This window comes from Amblyomma americanum, chromosome 4, assembly GCF_052857255.1.
Source record: "Amblyomma americanum isolate KBUSLIRL-KWMA chromosome 4, ASM5285725v1, whole genome shotgun sequence".
Lineage (NCBI taxonomy): Eukaryota > Metazoa > Arthropoda > Arachnida > Ixodida > Ixodidae > Amblyomma > Amblyomma americanum.
In genome coordinates, this window is record NC_135500.1 from 38283926 (window position 1) to 38307424 (window position 23499).

Sequence of the window (23499 nt, forward strand, 5' to 3'; positions counted from 1 at the left end):
AGCAGAGTAGCACAAACAGATAGTTTACTTGCACGGAGAAGCTGCTTGGCGCATGGCGCAGACGACGCGCCCCCTTCACAGCTCGCCAGCGGTGGCGGCATGCGCCCCGTCGATGCACTTCCCTTTGCATGGCGATGCGGGCGACCCCGAAAACCGTGTCATCGGCGACGACGCCCGTCTCCGAAGGGGACGCGCCCGCCAGCGGAGGCTTCAAAAGGACTGCGCCGGCGGGCGCTCCGTTTCACACCATGCCTGTGCGGAGGATAGAGGAACCCCGCCGCCGGCCGCAGCTGCTGTGGGATGCCCCGCCTCGAGGTAAGTACGCTCCCTTCGCGGCATCGCGAGCCCCCCGAGGCTTTCGAGCACCCGGGCGCGATAGAGGACCCAAGTGAGAAGTATACTACTCTGTCGTTCGTTTTCTTTCGCTTGCCAGTGCAACGCAATTCTTTACAGCAAAGAGGATTCATGTCACCCCATATTTATGCATAATTTCTTAGCAGTGAAAATTCCCTTTCTTCTTCTTCTGTTCTCGTCCAGCTGCTGTCCTTAGCAGTGAAAAGAGGTTTCTACACAAATAAAACGGGTGATGTAATATCAAAAGCTGAACGGCGGGCAACGCAAAAAAGACAGCCATTACAACTATAATTGCGATCTCATGCAGCACGGGGGCTCTTTGTCATTCTCATTGTCACCTTCGTGCGCAGCATCAGAAGCGGCCGTCATGGTTAGCGAACCATGAGCGAATAATGCACTATGCAACAGTAATTATGGAAGCTAGTCTAGCTCTCCAATCTTCCACTGCCGCAGACCAACCCTCGCACGCAGTGCCCCTAACCAGTAATAAAAGATTTAAAATACTTTGATCTTGGCGGTGAACCTCCGCTTTCACGTATTCAAGCTGCGACCAAGCGGTATGGACTTTGCTGTTTATGCGCGCTCGCAGTGAAAAAAAAAGGCTTACCGCAAGCGTGAATTCCGTTTCAGCATGGTCTGGCTGTCATAATTTTGCGACTTCGCGTCGCGACCAGCGCTCTATAGTGGCTATAAACCAGCGATTACAGAAGGGAGCTGGCATGGCTTTTATTAGACAAAAATACTTTTTGGTCGTCATCATCATCATCATCACCATCAACCTGACTACGCCAACTGCAGGATAAAAAGCCCCTCCAAATCTCTCTAACTTACACCTGTCCTGTGCAAGCTGATGCCTCCCTATCACCACAAACTTCTCATCCGCCCACCTTATTTGCTGCCGCCCCCTGCCACGCTTTTCTTCTCTTGGAGTCCATTATGTTACGCTTAGGGCCCATCGGTTATCTTGCCTTCGCATTACACCTCCTGCCGACGCCCATTTCTTCTTTTTGATTTCGACTAGGATGTCATTAACCCGTGTTTGATCCCTGGCCCCTTCTGCCCTCTTCATGTCTCTTAACAGTACATCAATCATTCTCCTTTCCATAGCTCGCTGTCTTGTCCTCACTTTAAGCTGAACCCTTTTCGTTAGTCTCCACGTCGCTGCCCTTTAGGCGGGTACCGGCAAGATACAAGTGCTGTATACTTTTCTCTTGAGGGATAGTGGTGAACTAACATTCATGATCTCCACGCCGTTCTTATATACTTCTAATTATTTTACTCTCGTGATACGAATCTGCGGTAGCTACCTGTCCTAAGAAGACTTATTTCCTTACCACTTCCGGCGCCTCGCGGCTGTAAACTGCTGTTCCCTTTCGAGAATGTTCAACATAACTTTGGTTCTCTGCACATTACTTTTGAGACCCATCGCTCTGCTCTGCCTGTCGTAACTCATTGATAATGCTTTGCAATTCATCCCCAGAATGACTTAGCAAGGCAAAGTCATCAGCGAATCGCAGATTACTAATGCGTTCTCCATTAACTCTTATCAGGATCTGTTCCCAATCAAAGCCTGCGGGTACCTCCTGCAGAGAGGTACATTGGAGAAATCGTGTCTCCCTGCCTGACGCCCTTCCTTATTGGAATTGTATTGCCGACTTTAAGGAGGACTATTGTTGGTGCGGAACAGTCCTAGATATATTTCAATATTTTTACATAAGGTTCATCTACACCCTGATTCCACGATGCCTGAATGACTACTATGGTTTCGACTGTGCCGTATGCTTTCTAGGGGCAATGAAGGCTATATATAGGGGTTGGTTATATCTCTGTCACCTGACTGACCGTGTGTATGTGGTCTATTGTCTTGTATACTTTACGAAAGCATGCCTGATCGTTTGGTTGATTAAAATGTAAGACTGTCCTGATTGCGCTAGCGATTACCTTAGTAAATATATTGTAAGCAACGTTCAGTAAGCTGATCGGTCTATAATTTTTTCAACTGAAAATTTTGGGTAGTTCGTATGAATAAGGTATAGTTACTTAGAAGCAAGCAGGAAATACTGAATTTCGGAAGCGTTTTTCTGTTCACTATACGTGCCGCCGTTAGAGCGAAAGAAGAGACCCCAAGAGACGTGACTGAAAGTGATCGCAGCGCTGTTTGGCTGTGCGTGTTTAAAGTTGCAGACTCCCGCCACGCGCACGCGCATTGCCTCTTGCCTGCTAATATTAACTGGTTTTCTGGGGAAAGAAAATGGCGCAGTATCTGTCTCATATATCGTTGGACACCTGAACCGCGCCGTAAGGGAAAGAATAAAGGAGGGAGTGAAAGAAGAAAGGAAGAAAGAGGTGCCGTAGTGGAGGGCTCCGGAATAATTTCGACCACCTGGGGATCTTTAACGTGCACTGACATCGCACAGCACACGGGCGCCTTAGCGTTTTGCCTCCATAAAAACGCACCCGCCGCGGTTGGGTTCGAACCCGGGAACTCCGGATCAGTAGCCGAGCGCTCTAACCACTGAGCCACCGCGGCGGGTTCTTGCCTGCTGCCCCACTCGTTTCGACGAGGCACGAGGTGGCGCACCCGAAGCCGTTCGACAGCTAACTGCTGACCGCATTTCTCATAGCGCCTACATGCTCTTCGGGTACCAGTTCTGTGGTCTCTGGACTTCAGCTCGTGAAGGCGCATCGTTCCATTCCATTAGCGTGCGAGAAGAAATTAATGTGGTAGGCTAAGAGCAATGATAGTATTCATCGTGGTTATACACGGTTCACGCTTTTTAAACTAAAGGCAGTCCGGTAATGTTGAATGCGTCTGTTTTGGTTTTCGTCTTGCGTGGTTCTAGATTGGCTGGAAACAAAAAAAAAATACCTCTCAGGACTGTTTCCACCTGCGGCGTGCATCTCTGTGACAGCGGACTGGCCAAGTCTATCCAGATGGGCTCTCCGTGGGTGGCTAGTCAGGGCCTTCGTTTGCTCCTTCCGCTCTCTCTTATCTCTGACGACTCCTTGCCTCCGCATCGGGGACACGCACTGCTGACTCTCTGCGCCTGCATTGTAGCCTCGATCGGTTTCCAAGTTGCGTACTGCAGCGACTCTACTGCACTGCGGCTGCACGCGCTGCCGAACTTTCGCGTCCATCTGATTTTGCCTCGCCAGATGTTGGTGGCGCAATCTTGTGTTTATTCCGGCCTCGGCTGCACGATGAGCGGGGTCTTCGCGGACTCTGCGCTTCCGTTCGCACTCTTCTGCCGGTCGCAAAGCTAGTGCGTCCGCTGGGCCCGGTTTCTCCATGGCGACTGCGAAGCAGCCGCTGCAGCGGTTTATTAGCGCGAAAGAACTTTCAGCCTCTTATCCGCAAAATCCCGTGGTTCGCGTAAAGCCGGGAGAGTCACGAAAGGAAAAGAAAGGTACACAACTAGCTCCCTGGGTCAGCGGGCACCTCAATCGCGCTTTCAGGTACGTGGCGGTGGTGTCTATCCGCAGAAAGCCGTGGTGCTTAGCAATGCTAAACCGCCAGCCAATTTTTACGTTTCACTTAATAATCTGTAACCACTGTACGCAGTTGCCATCAAACCTGGCAAGGGCCTTAATCAAGCTGCCTACATAGCATCTTTTCATCCTTGTCCTCGCACTTTTTCTGTACTGGGAGAAATGCGAAATAAAGGGAATGTGAATGTGAATTTAAGTGCTAACCGCATATGGCCATACGATGCGATGCGATGGCATGCGATGACATCGCGCGATGAGCTCAGGCCGTAGAGCCACTGTCGCTGGTCGCGTCGCTCAGTTTCTGGGTTTGCAGAGAACTTCACCATCTCCCAGAAGCAGCGGCGAGATCAGCCAATAGCAGAAGGCATGGGTGGTGCGCATATTGCGATTTAGCTATTTTGCTTGTTTTTCAAGCGGTTTCAGCAAAGAAGCGGCTGATGCTGGCTTGGTGAGAGCCATGCATCGAAATACGCAGTTTATTGAAAGTTTGGTGCAAATAGCAGAACAAAAAAAGGCTATTGTTTTTGCAAGTATCAACATCGCGGAATGTAGTTTGGCACCACTGCACTGTGTTCCCTAGAAATGGAACGTATTACCAGAAGAATTTTCATCAGTGCTTTTGTATTACTTTATGATATTTAGTCTTACAACGGGGTACTAACACAGTTTTAGACCCCTGATGGCGCGAGTTGACTGAACGGTGAAGATGCGGCAACAGAGCCGCTCTATCGCCAAGTCCCGTCGCTTCGTGCGGGTGTACCAGCGGCAGCACTAGGTGACGGCCGTCGCGATCGTACTTCGCGTAACCTGAAACTTGTACAGTCGTGAGCAAAAGTGGAGAGACCACGGCTACGGCCGCGGGAGCGGCTGCGGGTCGCACCGCGCGCTGCTATCTCGCGCCGCACGCTCGCCCCGAGTGACGACAAACTTCACCGTCGCTCTCGCGCGGGTGCTTATTACGCTTTATAAATTTATAGTGCGGCATTCGACTACTCTGCAGCTGACGGTCGCGACGGAGGGGAGCGCGCACTGCAAAGTGCTGAAAGTCTTTGAAGGGAAAGTAGGGCCACCTGCTCCCCTCCTTCTCCGATTTCGGCGCGCCTGGACGGTTACGCGTCGATGCCGTACAGTGGTGAGCAGCCCTGTCTAGAGCGCGCCGACGGCGCTCTGCGGAGCAAGTCAGCGCCATCTAACGTTAGGCTCTGGGTTTGAATTGTGCGTCCCGTGAGCATGCGCGGCAAAACAGAGGGATGCCTGCTTATCGCTTCCTTGTCCAGCCCCCACCTTGCGTGTTCGTTTCGTGGCGCCAGGGATGCGCTGCCTGCATTTGTGACGCTGTGACGGTGGCCAGGGCGTCGCCATGCCGCCGTGTTACTCGAGTGTAACGAGGCAGCCAGGAAAGCAAGCGCGAGTGATAGCGGATGATCGCGCGTTTGTGCGTCCCAGTTCCTAGATCTGTATGGATGCTAAATGCAGTGACCTTGTAGCGGATAATACAGCGCAATGACACGCAATAAAACAATGGGGCTGCAACGCATGGTGCGTGGTGGTAACGCGCTAACCCTATACGGACCTGTATCGGCTTGCTGTTGGGAGGCACGCGAGGCTTCCACTCGACTCTAGAATCATTAGGTAGGGACGAATACATCGAGGCGTAAAATGCAAGACACTGCGAAACCTCGCTTCCAACACTCCCTTCAAATTAGTACTAAAAATTTTTGACACTCCCGGGCTCTTTATTGCCGTGAGAAAGAAACAGTCTGAACATTGATTGCTGCGCAAGCCAGGTTGCGCAAACAGCTTCCACCTCGGAAGCCCGTTGTGCAATAATGTGTCACAAAATTCTGTATTCCGTAATCATGAGAGACTCCTGGCGGACAGAACCACTTAGGCTGAAGGTAATCTCGACTGAGATGTAATGTTATGTCCGGAGCTACCTGAGCCGAAGAGCGCTGCACTGGATCCTTCGTGTCTGTTTTTTGTCAACTGCGTTATTTAGCGCGTGGTCATTTAGAGCAACCAGTCTTCCTCGGACTAACTAGGGCTTGCGTCTGTAAGTACAGCTGCTCTCAAAAGAAAATGGAAGGCAATATTAGCGACAAATTTACTTTCAACGCCGTTATTTCATGCATTCTGGAATTTATATCTGCAGCTTAATTATGACTGTGTGAATTACACGGTCACCAATAAATTTCTAGCTTTTGAATTCAAATAAATTACATTTGTTTGACAGAGTCATCTTACATTTACTTTTGAGAGTGGATGTACATCATTTGTCAGAAGTTTAGAGCCGAGGGGAGCTCGCTTCGGGCCACACAATGCTGCTCGTTATGAAGGTTCTGAGCATCTGTTCTCTTGAAGTTAAGATGAACTTTGGTACTGTTCCCTCCGAAGGCTAGGGCTTCCACAAGAGCCCCATAACGCGGCCTAGAAGTGAAACCCTCCCACGTCTCTAAAATTTTGACAAAGACTGCGCATACGTGGCTGATGAAATAGGCCTGTGTGATGTCTTGCATGGCTTCACTCAGAATACGTTAGTCCGCTTAAAAGGAACGACATTATTCGACCGATTCATGAAGGCCTGTCCGGGTCTTCTACGAGCCAGCGTTTTTGATGCTATTGCCTTTGCAAGCGAAGCGTGTTGGTGACCAATGGTAGTGTGACAAGACTTTTACTTTACTAGTCGTTCATTGTGGAATAGTGCTATAGCACATTTATTATGGCCGAAAGTGCACCTCATGGTTTTCCAACCTACGGGGGCAGAAACGCAGGCAGTGCTTCGCCATGCGGCTCTCCTCCGCGTGTTTCTAAAAATATTCGGCGCACCCTACTTTTCAGCACGGGCACGAAACACAAGTGTTAGTAAAGATAAAACAAGGCCCTGTTGGTTCTGCGTCAGGGTATGCTGCGTATACCATGACGCACCAGCCACGCCTGCTGGCCTTTCTCAAAAAAAGGTGAAAAAGGTCTGTTTAGGTACTATTCAGGCCACTCAAAACTCGTTAAATGGAGCGTGGCATGCTCTAGCATTTTGAAGAGCGTTAAAAAATTGTGCGACAACAAGATTAAGGAAAGCTTGATTGTGCAAGTGGATAGACTAAAGAAAGCCGCGTATCTGAACGTCCGGCTCTTTTCAGTAGCGAAAAAAAAGCATTAAATTTAATCAAACGAGGTAAACCCTCCACAAGGGAACCGGAAAATAAGTGTCCTATCCCGATACCGTACATTCATAAGATACCACATGGGCTAAAAAGGATTGGGGGCGCATATAATGTTCCAGTTGTTGTCACAGAGCCTCGAGTGTTGACCATATTCTCAAGGGTAAGAAAAAGTGAAGACCGGGAAAAGAGAGAGAGAGAGAATGAAAAGGAAAAGTAGGGAGGTTAACCAGATGTGAGTCTCCGGTTTGCTACTCTACACTGGGGATGAGGGATAGGGGTTAGAAAGATGACAGAGAGGAAAAAAAAAGGAACGTGCACACATGGAGACACAAGGCGTTCCAGTTAAAGTCTTTCACACAGGCCGGTAGATTGCAAGAAGCGCAAAAGCGCTTGCACGGCCTTCTTCTGCGACGGTAGGTCCTTTCGATGTTGCAGAATTCTTTTTTCGGATAGCGGTTGGTCGTTCAGTTGGTCAAGTTCGTGGCTAAGGCATGCCCTCTGTGGACTGTACTGCGGGCAGGAGCACAATATATGGCCAATTGATTCTTCATGGCCGCAGTGGTCACAGGTTGGGGTGTCGGTCATACCTATGCGGAAGGCATAGGCGTTAGTAAAGGCAACACCCAACCAAAGTCGATATAAAAGCGTGGCGTCTCTACGGCGAAGCTGTGATGGCGCTCGAAGACTTAAAGTTGGATCAAGTGAGTACAGTCGCGTATTTCTTAAATGTGGCTCATTCCATTGCGACGCGGTGCACTGCCGAGCAAATAGGCGGAGCTTCCGTGCCGCGTCAGTTCTAGAAAAAGGAATTGGGACGTGGCGCTCCTCAGTATGGGCTGAGCGGGCAACGTGATCCGCCCGTTCATTGCCGATAATCCCGCAGTGACTTGGAAGCCACTGGAAAGTTATTTCATGGCCGGCATCACTTATATCGTGTAACGTCTCTGTAATATGGAAGATTAGTTGTTCGTGCGGTCCGCGTCGTTGAGGTGACAGTAGAGACTGCAGTGCCGCCTTCGAATCGCAGAATATAGTCCATTTGTGTGGCGGTTCATCACCAATGTGATGAAGGGCAGTTAAGAGCGCTGCGAGCTCTGCTGCGGTCGATGTTGTCGCGTGGGTCGTCTTAAATTTGACTGTTGTAGCTTTCGCTGGAATGACGATTGCCGCCGCGGAGCTGCTTGGAAGGACAGATCCATCAGTGTAAATATGCGTTGAGTTACGGTGACCGGGAAAAAAACTCTAATGCTCAATAGCCCACGAGAACAGGTATGTAGAATGCGATACACGCATGATTTACTCAATTGAAACCTCATGCTGTCAGGATTACATCGGCCAATAAGGGAGTTGCATTAGTTGCACGATTTACGATTATTCGTAAGTAATTCTCAAGGGTTTATTTGGTCATCGTGAGAAGAAGTGCGACGATATAACACAATGTTCGGAGAGCAGACAATGGGCAATTATATTCCAGAGGGAGGGATATTTTTGAAGATTAAGAAAAGCAGCGGCCGAAGGACGGAGTCTTGTGGTACGCCCAAGATGACTGGCGGAATGATACCCTTCGATGACGGTGTATTGTGAGCGGTGCGTGAGGAAATAGTTGATACAGGATAAGGTCAGCGGATCAATACAAAGACATGACAGTTTAGAAACCAGTCTTTGGTGAAGGATGCGATAAATGCTTTGGAGGAATCTAGAAATATGACATCGGTTCGGGATAATGATTCAAGGCTAAAGGGAAGGTTAGTAGCGATTCAAGGAGTTTTGTCTCGCAGGAAAGACAAGGGCAGAAGCTATGCTTATTCGAGAATAAAAACGAGTTATTATAAAGGTGGCTTTTCACTTGAAAATAAATGAAGTGTTCTATGATCTTACAGCCAATGCATGTTAATGAAATGGGGCCATAATTGGATGCACTGGAGCGGTTTTATGATTTGAACTCTGGGGCTGTTCTGCTTAGGTTCCAGTCATCCGGGATCGAACTGCCAACTAAATACTGGGTTAATATCGTTTGTAATAATTATAGTTGATTTAAGTAGCTTAGCTGTAATGTCAGGGCCGGAACTGTTTGACAGCTATAGGTTGCCGAGTTTTACGATTCCTTGAGCAGTAATATGAATGGGGTACCTGGACGAAGTTTAAGTGAGGTATGTAGGATGTGCTTAGGGCAGGTACACGAGTGAAAATAGATAAGAGGTATGCGTTCATACAATCGGAGCGCTGGTATATCGGCACAGAAGAGGCGCGAGCGTTAAATAGGGAAACTTTGTGGGATTTCCTATGTGTAGGAGTAAGTACATTTCTTGAAGCGTTCTAAAATACTTGTGTATTCCCTGTGGCAAGAAAAAAGTATTCTTCTTATTTAAGACAAGAATGCATTGTCTTGATTGTAAGAAAAGGGCGCTTTTAATGCGATAACATACAGGTTGTAGTCTTGCAAAAAATTTCTACGCAGTGAAATTTCTTGACTCGTCGAGAGGCTCGTGACGTCATGAGTCGCTCGGCTGCTGACCCGAAAAACCAGGCCGCGGTGGTCACATTTTGATGGAGGCGAAATGCTAGAGGTCCGTGTTCTGTGTTATCAGTGCACGGTCAAGAACCCCAGGAGGTCGAAATTATCAGGAGCCCTCCACTACGGCGTTTATCACAGCCTGAGTCGCTTTGGGACGTTAAAAACTCCCACAAAAATTTAATTCTTTGTGGTGTTCCTTGTTTTTTTTTCGTCGATAAATGTATAGCGCGTTGCTGCCATGATGAACAACGAACTAGGGCCGATTCTCGCACTTTTAGCATCCCCGTGCACTCCACGCAGGCTCTCGCGGCAGCTGTGACTGGAAGCGGCGCGTACTGAAAGCGTTCCTGCTAGCCGCCATCTTGTATCCGCTATCTCTGGCGCCCGGCGCGGATGCCTTCTTCCTCAAGAAAAAGCTGAAGCTGCTGAAGGCCAGCAAAGGGTGAGACACTGGGCTGCTGACGCTTCATCGTCACTGGCTTGCCGCAGTCTTTCTACAAGTCTTCACGCACCGATTACAAACATGTTGTGGGTCTTCTTCAACGGTTTGAGAACAAATAACGCACTCGTCTTGCAAAGATTTTCCCATAGTATGTTTTCATCGTGCGTTTAAAATGCCTCATTCTTTAAATTCGGTGCAACTTGCTTCAAAAGAGCCATGTGTGGTGGTAGTAACTGCTGCAATTACCTTGCATTTTCGAAAAGAAGTTGTGTTCTTGAAGGAGGATCGAAATTTGGACCTGTTCTGCCATCACTCAATGATATTAGCAACGGGCGTCATTATAAACCGCGATCCCCTTTCATGCGTGCGTTGTCTTCTGTCAACAATCAATGACTTTGTGCAAACAAAAGCTTGTCCATCAGACCTGGACAATTCCTTCCATTTTTTTAGTAAAAACGAGAAGAGGGGGCGTCAGTGCTCATGGAAGCTGAACGATATCACTGGCTGTAGATTAGTGCATGCCATGTTTGTGAGATGACTGCGTATAGTATCAGTAAGAGCGGTCACAGACACCGCATGGATGGAAGAAATCATGCCCCGTGGGCACTGGCGGATTCAGGGATGGCTGTTTTTGGCAGACCGCGCGGCACTAAGTGGTACTGACGCGCATGCAAACACTTGCGTACGCTCGCAGAAAATTGGGTCTTTCGCACCAGCCGCACTACCCCGCTGCTGCACCGTGGGTGCCTCAGCCCCATTGGGTGCCGCCACCTCACCCGGTGGCCGTGCCCCCGGTGGCCCCATGGAGCTACCCCGGCGAGTACTCGGCCTGGCTGCCGCCACCGCAACCGGCGCACGGGTGGCTGCCGGGTCCTGCGCACGCGGCGCACCCGCCACCGCAGGTGAGCTGCCGTCGCCTGCGTTACTGGGGAGTAATTAAAGGGGCTTTGAAACACTTTCTGAGGAGATTACTTAAACTCGCTTAATCCCTACATTGTGTTGTCGTGAACAAATTAGCCAAATTATACACTTCTATATACACGCAGCAGAGAACACACAATCGCGCACGAAACTTGGCGAACCTTTGCGGCGACTTTTGCGTACACGCCCCCTCCCCCCTGCCCATCCTACTCCGACGTTTCACGCTGCTGCGTATGCTGGTTAAGAGGTGGATATTAGATTCTTTCAGACGTCACGAAGTACCACGGCCGCGGCCAGTCAGCAGCGTCACTCCGGTGGGTCAGGAAGCTCCGCCCCCAGGGGAGTTCCCGCGCGTGTGGGCGGAGAGCCTGGCAGAGGTACGACGACCTTTGAGCTTGCAAAATGTGGTGAGAGGAGAGGGAAAGGTGCGAACACGCTGAGATTCAAATTCTGACTACAGGTAACTGAGCTTCTACAAATCACGTTTAAAAAAATCTGTCCGGAGGATATGCGTGGACCCACGTCGTTTAAAAATAAACCTAGGAGTGCAGGCATACCGCAACATAATTCAATGCCCTTTTCTGAGCCCCTTTAAGGCACACGAGGGTTACTGCGCACTAGAATATCACACAGTGGCGCGAGAGGGGACTTCTTCTGTTGTTCAGCTCGTACCCGTTTTGGAAGAAAGAAGCGGCGGCGCTGTCGTCGCCCACACTTGAAGCGAGACAGCCATCCCATCGCTTCTTCCTACTGCGTCTCGCCGCGAAGTGCCCTTTTCCTCCTTCTCTAATCCTGATGTTTGCCAAGCGGCATTTACATCATAATTATGCACCAGGATGGACAAGTGGGCATGCAAGGACAGCCTAAGAGGGCGAGTTTTCTCTTTTTAAGGCCCAAAAACGTGAATAGCATTGGCTTTTTTTGGCAAATAGTTTCATGGATTTTACTGGTCCAAGGCTGCGGCTGTGCTGCGTGTTTGATTTTGCCACGTTTGATTTTGAAGGAGAAAGTGCGCACATCAGGAACGCTTGACACGCGCGCGTTTCCGATACTTCTACGTAACCTTCCGCCTATTTGAGGAAGAAAACACCGGTTGCAGGGCCTTAAACAAGAAGATAGCTGATGTAGTCGCGGGGAAATATCAGGGATAATTAAGCCTTCGGCACAAATCACGCTTTTAAAACAGACTGTAAGGCTACAGATGCTGTGGCACAGCCGACGCTGAAGTGAATCCTTCGCCGAAGCGATGCCGCCGACCTCCGCAGACACATGCATCTGTATAGTCGGCGCCACATCCATTCCTAGGCTTTACTTGCTCTTTCTAATATTTTGTACGCAGAAAAGGGCCACAGAAAAAGTTGAGAGGGCTGAAAGATATGCGATCCTAAGAAAAATTAAATTATATAGAACAATGAAACAAGAACGCATGCGTGCACGTGATAAAATGCGGAGTGCTAGAATGTCTTCTGAATCTACTGAAAAAACAAAACAAACGAAAAGAAAACTACACATCACAAATCTGTGTAAATCACAACGAATGCCGTCGAGCAGGAGGAATAAAAAAACGGCCGTGGCTTAGCTTGGTTAAGCCTGGTGATTGCGAAGCAACCACCAGTAAATACATAACGCTGTTTTCTTCGCTTTTCGTTTTCCTTCTCTCGAAACGCACGTTCCTTCTCGAGCCGCTGTTCCGGGGTTTCTTGGACACGCCTCTGCCGTTTAGTCGCGTTCTGAACTAGTAGAAGGAGACTCACTGTCGGGCAAACTCATAATTTCTTCCTTTGCTTCTGCTGTTTCCACAGAGGAGGTTGCACGTTGTCGCCGAGCTGCATACTGGGCACGCCGCTTAGAAAGTCGTTCTTCTCGTTCTTCCGTCTCCGTAGCTCGCTGATGCTTCCTGTTTGCATTCTGCCCACCTGCCTTGTTCGTAGGCACCATCGTAACATCTGGCTGTATGACTGCCTTGGCGAGAGGAGCGGAGCTGTTTTATACAGCTGGTGTGACGTCACTCTGACCGTAGCGCCCCTGGTGAGAGGAGCGGGAGTTAGGCCGCCGTTGGTGGCTACCGCCTCGCCTCGTGAAGGCGTGAGATGGGGCCCCGTTTTTACACAGCTGGTGTGACGTCACTCTAGGTCACGTGGTGTGACGTCACGCTAAAGGTCAATGGTGCCTACCACCGCCTCGCCACGGAACGGGCTGAAGTGCGACCTAAAGTAGTATTGCTTCGCAATAAAAAGGAGCCGCCAAGAGCAATGAATTTCCGTACATCGCGTGAAAGTGTTTTAGCACGTTTCCTTTGGAGATATTCGGCTCATGGTTAAAGGCTGATTACATATTAGCGCAACACATGCGGCCGCACAAAAAGGTACACAGACCGAGTGCTAAGGAGCGAAGACACAGAGATCGTATACCGCCTCTCTTTTTGTACTGTAACTTCAGAAAAGTGGCCACCAGACGCAAAGTTCTACTAGACTTTTCTCCAAATAAGTTGTCAAAGCTGTGCCCCCCTCCCCCTCCCCTCCCGCCCCCCTCCCCTCCCGTCCTGATCTTCGGTGATGGCGAGCGCAGTTGCAAAAATCAGCATGAAGAAGCCTTCGTCAGATGTACCATAGGAGTGGTGTACACGATTCCCCTGTCCTGCGGAAGGTGCTATACGGGCAGATGGCAGACGGGGCGTTAGCTCAACAACCATTTAAGGAAGCATGCGCAAAACCTAAAGCAACATGACAAGCTTGCGAATTTAGGTACGCATGTTATTGACTGCAAGTGCGGGCCACACTTTCAAGAAGCTAAGATTCTTAGCAGAGATGCTAGTGCTAATTCGAGGCTATTGCTACAGGCCTTCCACATGCACAAAAAGGCCGACCAGTGCATCAGGGATGATTTCAACTTAATGTACTCTGCTGAGCGTGATTTCCGGGTGAACTCTAAAAAAAAAAGAGCTCAATGACATCCGTCCTTCTCTGGCTTACTGGCTGCTGTTGCTTGATGCTTTTTGCTCATTCACATCTAGTTGATATCACAATGATTCCTTGTTACTTGTGACCAGCTACTCGCTTAGGCGCACAGTGAAAGTAGATGTGAGTGTGATGTGATAATGTCTATACACATCATCCACGAAGCGAAAATTGAACCACTTGTTAGCAGCGTTCTTTTTTGTTGTGTAGCCCTCTCTGCTGTTCCTCATAGCGCTACATCCAAGTTTCAAAGAAAGAGTTCTTGCTAAACTGTTGGCTGAAACACACGTTGTCGGCTGAAGCACGCGTCCCCAGTTTAAGCATTTAAATTTTTCTCTTTGTCGTTCCCAGTCATTTAGTCTAATATGGGTCAAGAGAGCAGTCGAACTTGCCGCGTCCGCCGGCACCAAACGAAACCGACTGGCCAGCATTTGAATCGCACTGCATCGATATGACTTGGTGCTCTGCACAGGCCCGCGCCTGCCACGTAGAAATTTTCTTTCAACCAAGATTCGGTGCCCTGGGGACTGCTTCTCTCCTACTATTGGCGTAGCAGCTTGAGTGCTGCTCATAACAGCTGCAACACTTAAGCTGGATGATGGCTGCGGTATGTCGGTCGTTACACCGTTTAAACGGCGGATAGAACTTACCGCGTTAATCTGCGCCAGCTAGTACACTCGGCCAGGTACTTTGTTGCCAGAAAAGTCATTTTAATGACTCATATAGACTATAAACAGGACCGAAGAGCCACAAATGCAAAAACTAAACGGCATGATACGCACTGCAAAAAAGGAGAGCGGCAAAGGTGATCAGGCTTCCAGCGTCACGCGGGCGCTGCCGACAGATGGCGCCACCGTATGTTTTACGCCCAATAAATAAAATATGTCTGAATAAAAGAAGTCATGTTCGTAGAACCGCGATCAGAGTAGCAAAGACCAAGTGGCGCTTAATGCGCTGCCCTCCCCTTTTTTTTTTTTGCGTTGCTACAGCAAACGCTTTGCGCCTTCGCACTTTGCCTCACTACTTGGTTGTCATGCAGTGAAGGAAACATGCGCGACAAGCTCGCGAGCCTACCACACAAATCTGAGAGGAGTCGGTGGCATTCTACCCGTAGCGGAGGAGCACGTTAGCTTTCCCGAGTTGACTGTGGCAACTGTAAAACCTCATTCTGTTTGACATGCGTGGCGAGGCGAAGCCTGGTTAAAAATTATTAGAGTATTTGATGGGAGTGTAACAGTATACACTCTGTGGAATGAGGACAAGGTGGAAACGCATCGCTGTATAAATACACAGTGCATGAAAAACAGGATGCAAGAAAATTACGCACGTGCAGAGTGACAACTAAACTTGCAGGGAAGGACGCTGAGAAATAGATATTAAAAAAATAATCATCCTGAAAAGACTAGCATCTCTTTGCAACAATTGTAATGTCCTAATAACCTGTCAATAACGCTTTCAGAAGAAAAGATGATTGGAACTTTCACTGCTAGCAATCCCAAAAAACTGCATATATTGGAAAGATGGATGCAAGTCAGGTGTTTACTGGTATTTGCGCCGACTTCATGCAGTTTTCTGGACTTTCACTGATGCCCCCTCCACCCCCCCCCCCCCCTAAAAAAAGAGAAGAAAGAAAAAGATTTTTATCTTTATCGGATTCATGGGTTCCTCATTATAGAAATCCTTGTTTTGCTTCAAAGCAAGGATCCAATCATTTATGAAAATATTATTTACTTCTATAAATAAAACGAGCTTTTGGGCAATTTGGTTGCCTAGCTTGGACATAAGTGCAGCGGGAAAAAAGACAACCACATAGGGCCGAGCGCTCAAGACACAGACAGTAGCGTTTGTCCGTGTCTTGAGTGTTTTATTCCTTATGTGGTTGCCTTTTTTCCCGCTGCAGTTATGTTTACAAATAAATTTCGGCGTGTGTTGGCCAAAGTTTATAAAAATACAGTGGTACAAGGTCACAACGAAAACTCAGGGTCTAAAGTCTCGGACCCTCTCCCCCTTTCCCTCCATGTTCCGAACCGTGCCACGCTGCATGCGGGGCGTCCCATCTAACGATGCACTCCTGATGTGTCGAGGCCAGTCTCGAGACCAGAGACTGCACATTGTCCTGCGTGTCTCGCTGCATTTGGCGCTGTCACGCGTCCACTGCATTTCCTGAACAGAAAAGCGGAAATTCACAGCCGCTGGCTCACTTAATCTCTTTCGCTTCCCTGAGCCTCAGCACGAATGATTGTGTTGTTAGGCAAGTGTAAATTATAAGCTGTTTTTGTTAAATAATCAGTTTTTTATCAGCATTTGTCGTGCTGGTCGATTTTCATGTTTTGTGCTCCGTGCCTTACTGAATATGAAGCGTTCTGAGCTCGACGAAATATTCGAGGAAATAGATAAGGCGGATAAATTTGTGTGTGTAAATACGCGCTGAAACTCAAGAGGCAAAAGTCCTTCAGCATTTTCGGTTGTGAAACGATAACCGCTTCAATGCATTTTTTTTTATTTCCTCCCCCGATCATTCGATGCTTCCAAGTAAGCAGGCTGAAGGTTTATCGCTGTCAGTTTAGAAAGCTCGGTTAGGCGCCACTTTACATCAAACTCAATCCACGTTTTGACAGTTACTTGGTCTCGAATGCAATTGACGGTGTAACAAACGGCAGGTATGCACGTGCGTTCTGTTCGGGCTTGTTGAAAAAGAAATATCGGTGGAGTCGACAGAGTACGCTTTAAGCGGTTACCACCATATTGATTCTTATTGAGGGGCCAACGCTGTGAAGGAGAGGCAGCTGCATATGTATCCTTAGAGCAAGTTGTGTAAGACCAGACCGACTGCTCTTTTCTGTTGCCGCTGGCAAAAAAAAAAAACCTGCCCCCACGCGTAGTGCGTTAGTTAACTAAGCGGATATGTCCCCTGTTCCGCAGGGAAGAAGAAGACGGCGATTAGTGGGCCGGCTGTCTGACACCGGTCCGTAATTTTCGGCTTTATTTTCTCACTTCAGAGGTTTTCCAATCTTTTTGGCGTGTGTCCTCGACGTGCGACGACCTGGGGGTCCCTGGCCGCCGGCAAAATCACGTCAAGCGACCTCCTCGGCGCTGTGCGCCGTATCAACGCCGACACGGAACATCACCGCCAGCTGAACTCCATGCTGCACTGATGGCAGCAGCGCCAGCGGCGGGTCCAGCGGCCCCTGTAGTTGCGGCTACAGACCAGGCCCCGCCAAACAAGAGACTGCGCGACGACCAAGCCAGCAACGAGCCTCTGACCGACCATCCAGAGGACATGGACCAAGCATCATTTACAGTTGTATCGTACAAGAAAAAGAGAGCTACCGGTGTTCCTGTAGTTTTCAGGCCCACTGAGGAAGGAGGAAGCCTATGGAAAGCCAACCCCAACATTGTGGCTTCGGCGGTTGTAGCATCGGCTCAAGAAAAAGTCCTCAGCCATCGCATTCACAAGGATGGGAGCCTGATGGTTACAGTATCTACGCTGCCCGCGGTAACTAAGCTGGCTGGAGTGGCTGTAGAGGCCAGAGTCCCATACTCTTACATGGCAAGCTATGGCAAAATACAAAATGTACCTGTCACCTACACAGACGAAGATCTGCAGGAATATCTAGGCGACCAAGGTGTCCTCTCAGCAAGGAGGCTAATCGCCTACACTCCTGATGATGGTGGAAAGATAAAAGCGGTACGCCGTCACACAGTTATACTGGAATTCGCAAAAGATGCGCCGCTACCAAAACGAGTAACGCTGGGGTTCTGTAGTTACCCTGTAACTGAATACGTCGGAGCAGCAACTCAGTGCTATAAATGTCAGAGGCATGGCCACATATCAAGACACTGTAACGGCCCCGTTGCGCTGCAAAGTGTGTGCTGGCCCCCACTCGCACAAAGAATGCACTTTGAGAGCGCAACCTAAATGCGCTAACTGCGGTGGCCCACACCATGCTTCCTATGGAGGGTGTTATAAAAAGAAAGCAGCCACAGTTGCTCGCACGGCAAAGCAATCACAAGGGAAACCCCCTAAGCGCCATGAACCACCACCTAACCCCGACGTGGTTTTCACGACTACGGCAGCTCTTTCCGAGAATCAGTCAACACAGCGTGGCAGAGCAGCTGACAAGACCTACGCAGATGCGGTAAAAAAGAAGCGTGGGAAGTCCGTTGGTTCTTCTCCTTCATCAAAGCTACTGCAACGCACTACACAAGACCCGACCAACAGCGTCGCTTGCTCTGACCCTAGGGCGCCACAACATGACAAGAAGATCAGCGGCAGGCAGCAAACCGGAAGCTCTGAACAAGATGTCACATGCCTACTGATTCCGATGCTGTTTGCAACCATCAAGGCTCTTATCCGTGCAAACCCCTCGTCAGGAAGACTCCCAGAAGTAGAAGCTGTCCTTGCAATGGAGCCGTTGGTGTCGGTCTCCTACGCTCCGCAGGGGCGTAATACCACACTTCAGTAATCATGGCTTCCACAGCGAGAACTTCACCGCAGCTGACAATCCACAACATTTTTCGTACATGCACCATTTTCCAGTGGAACGCTCGCGGGCTACGCTCTAAACTCTCAGATTTCCGACAGCTCGTGCGAGCGTACCGCTTCCCCTCCATAGTCATCTGTGAATCACGCGTCGAGGAAACTTTCCGACTCAATGGATACTATTTCCATCATTCACAACGACCAGATAACGTCAGCAGATTGCTGACAGGCTTTCGCAAGGATATCCCGGCCTCACCGGTTGATGTCTCGCCTCACAGCGACAATGAATACGTATGCGCTCTCACAGTTATTGCCGGACAACAGTACACTCTGATTGGAGTATATCTTGAGCCAGGCACGCCATTTGATGCTTTGAGACTTGAAGACTTGATAGCAAGGACGCCCTCTCCGCATATTATTTGCGGAGACTTCAATGCTCATAATGAAATTTGGGGCAGCTCACATACATGTGCCCGCGGTGCCAAGCTTGCAAAACTTCTCTCCAAGCATTCAGTTCAGCCATTAAATGACGGCAGCATCACCTACCTCCGAGGCCCGACGACTACCAGCAGCATCGACGTGACATTTGTCACAAGTTCATTCGCCCACAACTTTGGCTGGTGCACTGATTTGGAGACACGTGGAAGCGACCATTACCCAATCCTCATATCGGCTTTCCATGTGCAGAGGAACCCAAAGAAATTCCTTATAAAATCTACAGACTGGGACGCATACAAGGACGCTGTAAACAGAGGAGTTACTGCGGCAACTCGCAATGATGAATTAGCATCGACAATTGCGTATTGCCTGAGGGCGAGTACACAACTTACAGCTAAAAATGATAACCTACCTTCAAATGATGACACATTCCAAAGGCTTTGCGCTATACGCAGGCGAGCTGAAAGGAAAGCTCTGCGCACAAAAAGCCTCGATGACCTACGTGCATGCCGACGGGCACAACGTCAAATTCGACGCTACATGGATAAACTCAGTCGGCAAAAGTGGCGTGACTTTTGTTCTACGCTGGATGTGCGCACACCAGTAACCAATATTTGGCGGATAGTTAGAGGTATGCGCACGCCACTTCAACAACTCCACCCCTTCGCTGCACTCTCCCTTCACGAACAAAAATCTATAAAGGAAGTCTCAGAAGAATACTGCAAGCTGCTGTCGGCAGGGTCAGGGCATTCGACACTCTCCGCAGATGGTCAAGCAGGCATCCCAAAGGCGGCAGTGCCAGCGTTAGACCTGCCTTTCACAATGGAAAAACTATCCACAGCTATCGCGGAGACACACAAGCACACGTCTCCGGGTCATGATGAGGTGACCTATGACGCCATTGAAAAGCTACCCCACACCTCCCGTCTTCGACTCCTGGAGTATTACAATTCTTCCTGGATGGCTGGTGAGGTCCCCACGGAATGGAAGCTGGCGAAAATCGTGCCCGTTTTGAAACCCTGTAAGCAGCCAACAAGCTACGCATCATTCCGGCCCATTGCCCTACTGAGCTGCGTAGGTAAGCTCATGGAGCGCATGATCTGCAAGCGCATAACTTGGTTCCTAGAAAGCCGAAATGAGTTCCCCCAAGAAATGAACGGGTTCCGTCAAAACAGGTCTGCGACTGACAATATCATCGCCCTCGTCTCATCAATTGAGGAGTACCTTCATGCTGGGTACATCCCAACAGCCGTTTTCCTAGACATCAAGGCCGCTTTTGACTCCGTCTTTCACCATGCAATTCTCGCAGCCTTTGGCAGTCTTGGCCTTGGAGGAAGGCTATACAAGTGGATTGGGCATTATTTAATAGAACGACAAATTTTTATTACCACTCCAAATGGTCCAACACGCTTTCACGCAGTGGAGAGGGGCGTACCACAGGGAGCGGTGCTCAGCCCTCTCCTGTTCAATATTGTCCTTATTCACATAAGAAGACACCTTCCGCGAGGGGTCCGCATAACAATTTATGCTGATGATATCTGCATCTGGACCGCGTCACGTTCGCACTATATTACCCAGCAACGTCTTCAGAGAGCACTATTGCACATTTCGATGTACCTGGCTTCCAGAGGTCTTCGTCTCTCGCCAGAAAAGAGTGTTGCAATGGCGTTTACAAGAAAAACGATGACCCGATATCCGCTGCTCCTAGGCGGACGATCGCTGCCATATGTACGATCTCAGCGATTCCTGGGTGTTGTAATCGACTATAATCTGTCATGGTCACCTCAGATCAAAAAACTCCGTGCGAGGATTACTGCAGCATCGCAAGTGTTCAGGTTCATGGCGGGAACAAGGTGGGGTAGCAACTGCTGATCAATGCTTCTGCTTGAAAAAGCCTACGTTGAAGGAACCTTGCGCTACTGTCTACGAGTGCTTCAAAGATTATCTACATCAAGCAATAAGACTCTCAATGCCGCACGGAACAACTGCCTGCGAATATGTATTGGCCTCCCAAGGGGTTCCTCTGCATCAGGAACAGTAGCGGAGGCAGGATGTCTCCCACTAGAGGTAATTGCCGCCCAGGAAACTATGCGTACCCATCTCCGCCATGTCCTGCAAGGGAAGAAGCACTTCCTACACCGTGTCCACCTAACTCACAGCAACTCTAGCTTTGGCCAGGCAGTGCAGCTCCTGCCCCTTCCTACTATTAATCAGCCTCAGAAACTACTACCTCTGGCCTTTCCTCCATGGACACTCTCTCCTCTAAAGGTGAAGAAGTCTGTTCCAGGTGTGAATGCAAAGAGCCGCATGCCACAGGCAGCACTTCTGCAAGCTACTCTCGCCTACTTAATCAAAGAATATACGCAGCACAGCCATATCTTCACCGATGGTTCAACTACTAAAGAAACTTCTTCTTGTGGCCTTTATGTGCCCTCAACAGGCCATGCCCTTTCTTACCGGCTGCAGCGGAGGACCTCCTCTACAACAGCTGAGCTTCACGGCATTAGGGAAGCTGTTTCTTACATCCTGCGCCGAACCGCCGGCCGTTGGGTTATCTTCACCGATTCAAAAGCATCTCTGCAGATCCTGGCCAACCTGCTGAAGAAAACGAATCACCAGCCAAGTTCCCTGGACATTGGGTATATCCATCATTTAGCTATTGCCGCAGGCCACTGCATAACATTTCAGTGGGTACCTGCTCACTGTGGCATTATGGCTAATGAAAAAGCAGATGAAGCGGCCCGTAAGGGCCATCAACATCAGAGATACATTCGAAGTTTTCTCACGAAATCTGATGCGTCCCAAATGGCTAAATGTTTTGCGTACGAAGAAACGTATCGGCTTTGGAGTTTGCCGACACATCAGTACCAATTTCTTCACTCAATCGACCCACATCTTAGATCAAGACTCTCACCCAGAATTCCTCGACAACTCGAAACACTTTATCACCGACTTCGTCTGAATGCTGCATATACAAATGGCCTGCGATACCGTTTTGGACAAATGAACAGTCCGCATTGTGACAACTGTGCTTCGATAGAAACTGTGGAACATATCCTGCTTGAGTGCCCTGCGTATGCTAACGAGCGTGTGTACTATGAACATTGCATGCAGAAGCTCTGCCCAGTGCCCCTAACAATGGACAAAGTTTTAGGCCCCTTAGCCTGCTTCAGGCAAGAGAGGCTTGCAATGAACTTTCTTTTTATTTAAAAGACATTGGACATCTCGATAAGCTCTAAATTCACTTGCAGGTTACCTTCATGCATTCTTCTTGCAGTGAACTTCGTCAGCCCATTAGTCGGACTATGCACTCCATCATTCCATAGGTTACATCAATACTCGCCACTGCATCCTTAGTACCCATTTCATGGCTGCATTTTATCTTCGTTTTTTTGTCACCTCTTCCACGCTGCTCTCCTTCAGTCTTTATCTCCCAAATTCCCCTCCCTACGCAGAGTAGCATGCCAGCGATATTGAAACGCCGGCTAAATTCTCTGTTTCTTCATTAAAGAGTCTCTCTCTCTCCCTGTTCCGCAGGCGCCCACGGCAACCTACGTGTTGGAAGCACCCGCCGCCGCCGCGTTCGCCCCCGCCAAAGGCCGGCCTCGGCCTCGTGGCCCGCAGGACTACCAGTACACGCTGCACTGCCCCTACGAGCTGTACGTCCCCGTCGAGCAGCCCGCCAACAACAAGGACCGCTGGTGACGCCGCACGCGCCCTCATTGCCACCTGAACGAGACAACTGACCCGCGTTCCCAGGAGTCAGAAGCGGCGCGAACACTCCCCTTCGAAGGAAGCTTCGTGGCTGGTCCCGGGAGAAGACACTGCGTTCGGCGAACGCCTGCTAAGAGACGCTCATACAAAGACACTGACAACGCGCCTAGAGCTTTTATAGTGCACCGCCCACGTGCCAGAACGAGAAGTGCCAGGGTTCAGGCACGGGCTCGAGGATGAGCCGCTAAACCAGAATGATGTGTGTTGTGGAGGCCTTCGTGTGGCCGCCGTCGTTAATTAAAGCTGTTTGGTGGTGTCTGCACCAGACCGACATGTGTGTGTTGGCGTCTCTTCTATTGGATAACAGTAAATGCTTAATGTCGTCTCTTTGCCTTTACGGTTCACCCCTATATAGACTGTTGCAACCATCGCAGTACTTTTGGCATTCCGCTGCTGAACTGAAGGTTGCGGTGCAGAATCCTGGCCGGAGAAGCCGCATTTCAATGCCAGCGAAATGGAGTTATATGACTGTTTGCCTCATCATGTCAGTCAATGGTAGAGAGTGCTCTGGCAGGCAGACGGCTTTTTCACAAAAACTTATCAAGGCAGGGAAAAGCCTCAGGGTGCTTGCCGACGTTTCGACAAGAGGACTTGTCTTCGTCTGGGCTAAGCGTTCATTTTTGAGGTTTATATAGAGTCTCCACTGCAAGGAGAAAGGTCCGTTGTTGGGAGAAGGGTGTGATGTGGGAAGGGTGTTAGGGCGGGTGGCGTGAACTCGAAAATGTTGTCCAGGCAGAATGGCTGCTAAAGAAGATTGACCGGTTGACCTGCAAGGCTGTGATAAAAAAAAATGCGCCAGCTCAGCAGAAAGGATTCCGGGGGTGTGGAGAGTAGAGATAGCGAACCATTCCGCTTCGGCTGCCTATGTCCTCAATCGTGCTCAGAATAGGTTCCGTGAAGGCCCTCTCACACTTGCGAGTCGCAGAGGTTATGCGACAGTTTTGGTTTCTAAACCTAGATAGCAA

The 23499-nt window shown here is 49.4% G+C and overlaps 1 protein-coding gene across 1 annotated transcript; it reads left to right on the forward strand.

Annotated features, from left to right (window-relative positions):
* Positions 1 to 32: 32 nt before the first annotated feature.
* Positions 33 to 22807, forward strand: LOC144130075 (uncharacterized). Its single transcript, XM_077664099.1, has 4 exons — positions 33 to 315; positions 9820 to 9961; positions 10656 to 10863; positions 22298 to 22807. The coding sequence occupies exons 1-4, from the start codon at positions 129 to 131 to the stop codon at positions 22463 to 22465; spliced, it is 705 nt and encodes a 234-aa protein (XP_077520225.1). The 5' UTR covers positions 33 to 128; the 3' UTR covers positions 22466 to 22807.
* Positions 22808 to 23499: the final 692 nt, after the last annotated feature.